Here is a 935-nt window from a genome sequence, read left to right as displayed (position 1 = left end):
GGTCAGGGGCTGGGGTGCTCCGGGTAAACCGAGGCCCGCAAGCGCCCCAGGCCGCGACATTGCGGGGGACGCTGGAAGTCAGTGGGGCGCTCTGGGCCTTTCCTGAAAAGTTCAAACTGAGCCGTTGAACGTTTTACTCCTGGACCCTCGTCGTCTCAGGAAATTGCATGAGGCTGTAAACCCTGCCTCCCTTCCAGAGTAGAAACTGGACTTTGTCCCCAACGGAATCGCTCGAGATGACGCCCCCCGTGCAGTTTTCTTGGGCCTATTTGAAATGACGCTTTCGTCTTCTGACCCCTAGGATCCGTCGACATGAATCCCGTCGTCGTGGTGCACGGAGGCGGAGCCAGCAGTATCTCCAAGGATCGCAAAGAGCGGGTGCGACAAGGCATCATCCGAGCTGCGATCGCGGGTTACAACATCCTCAAGGAAGGAGGGAGCGCAGTTGACGCTGTGGAAGGAGCCGTGACCGTCCTGGAAGATGATCCCGAGTTCAACGCAGGTAAATCTGCACTGCAGCTAGTAAATGATGCCTAATCAGATTAATTTTCACCCCCAAAATAAATGGAACCTTTCTAAAGTATCGGTGAATCTAATAGCTTTGTAGTAGCACTTAATATGTTGAAGAGATTTAATTTGTCTCTTTACCTGTTTGACCAGGTTGCTTTAAGAATTTTTAAATCCATCAGTTCACCTTTCTTTAAACTGCTTCCTGGAATTCACATCCCAAGAGGCTTTTTTATTACATCTTTTTTCTTGGGTGGGGGGGGTAGACTACATACCATAAACTGTACCCATTTTAAGTTTTGAAAAATGGATACACCTGTGTAGCCACACCACAATCAAGATTTAAAACATTCCCATCACCCCCAACAGTTCCTTCATGCTGCTTTTCAGTTAATCTCCCCTTCCAGTCCCCAGGCATCCACTCATTG

At 49.2% G+C, this 935-nt stretch overlaps 1 protein-coding gene across 1 annotated transcript in view; it reads left to right on the top strand.

The window, feature by feature from the left end:
* Positions 1–257: 257 nt before the first annotated feature.
* The window catches only part of ASRGL1 (asparaginase and isoaspartyl peptidase 1), a 20,535-nt gene continuing 19,857 nt past the window's right edge, over positions 258–935 (top strand). The window contains exon 1 of the mRNA XM_019645575.1: positions 258–502. Coding sequence (XP_019501120.1) covers positions 313–502 — 190 coding nt within the window. The 5' untranslated portion in view covers positions 258–312. The remainder of the gene's footprint in view (positions 503–935) is intronic.

The sequence above is a fragment of the Hipposideros armiger genome, unplaced genomic scaffold (assembly GCF_001890085.2).
Source record: "Hipposideros armiger isolate ML-2016 unplaced genomic scaffold, ASM189008v1 scaffold_93, whole genome shotgun sequence".
Classification (NCBI taxonomy): domain Eukaryota; kingdom Metazoa; phylum Chordata; class Mammalia; order Chiroptera; family Hipposideridae; genus Hipposideros; species Hipposideros armiger.
The sequence above is the reverse complement of the archived record's forward strand: the minus strand, read 5'-3'. Positions and strand labels throughout refer to the sequence as shown.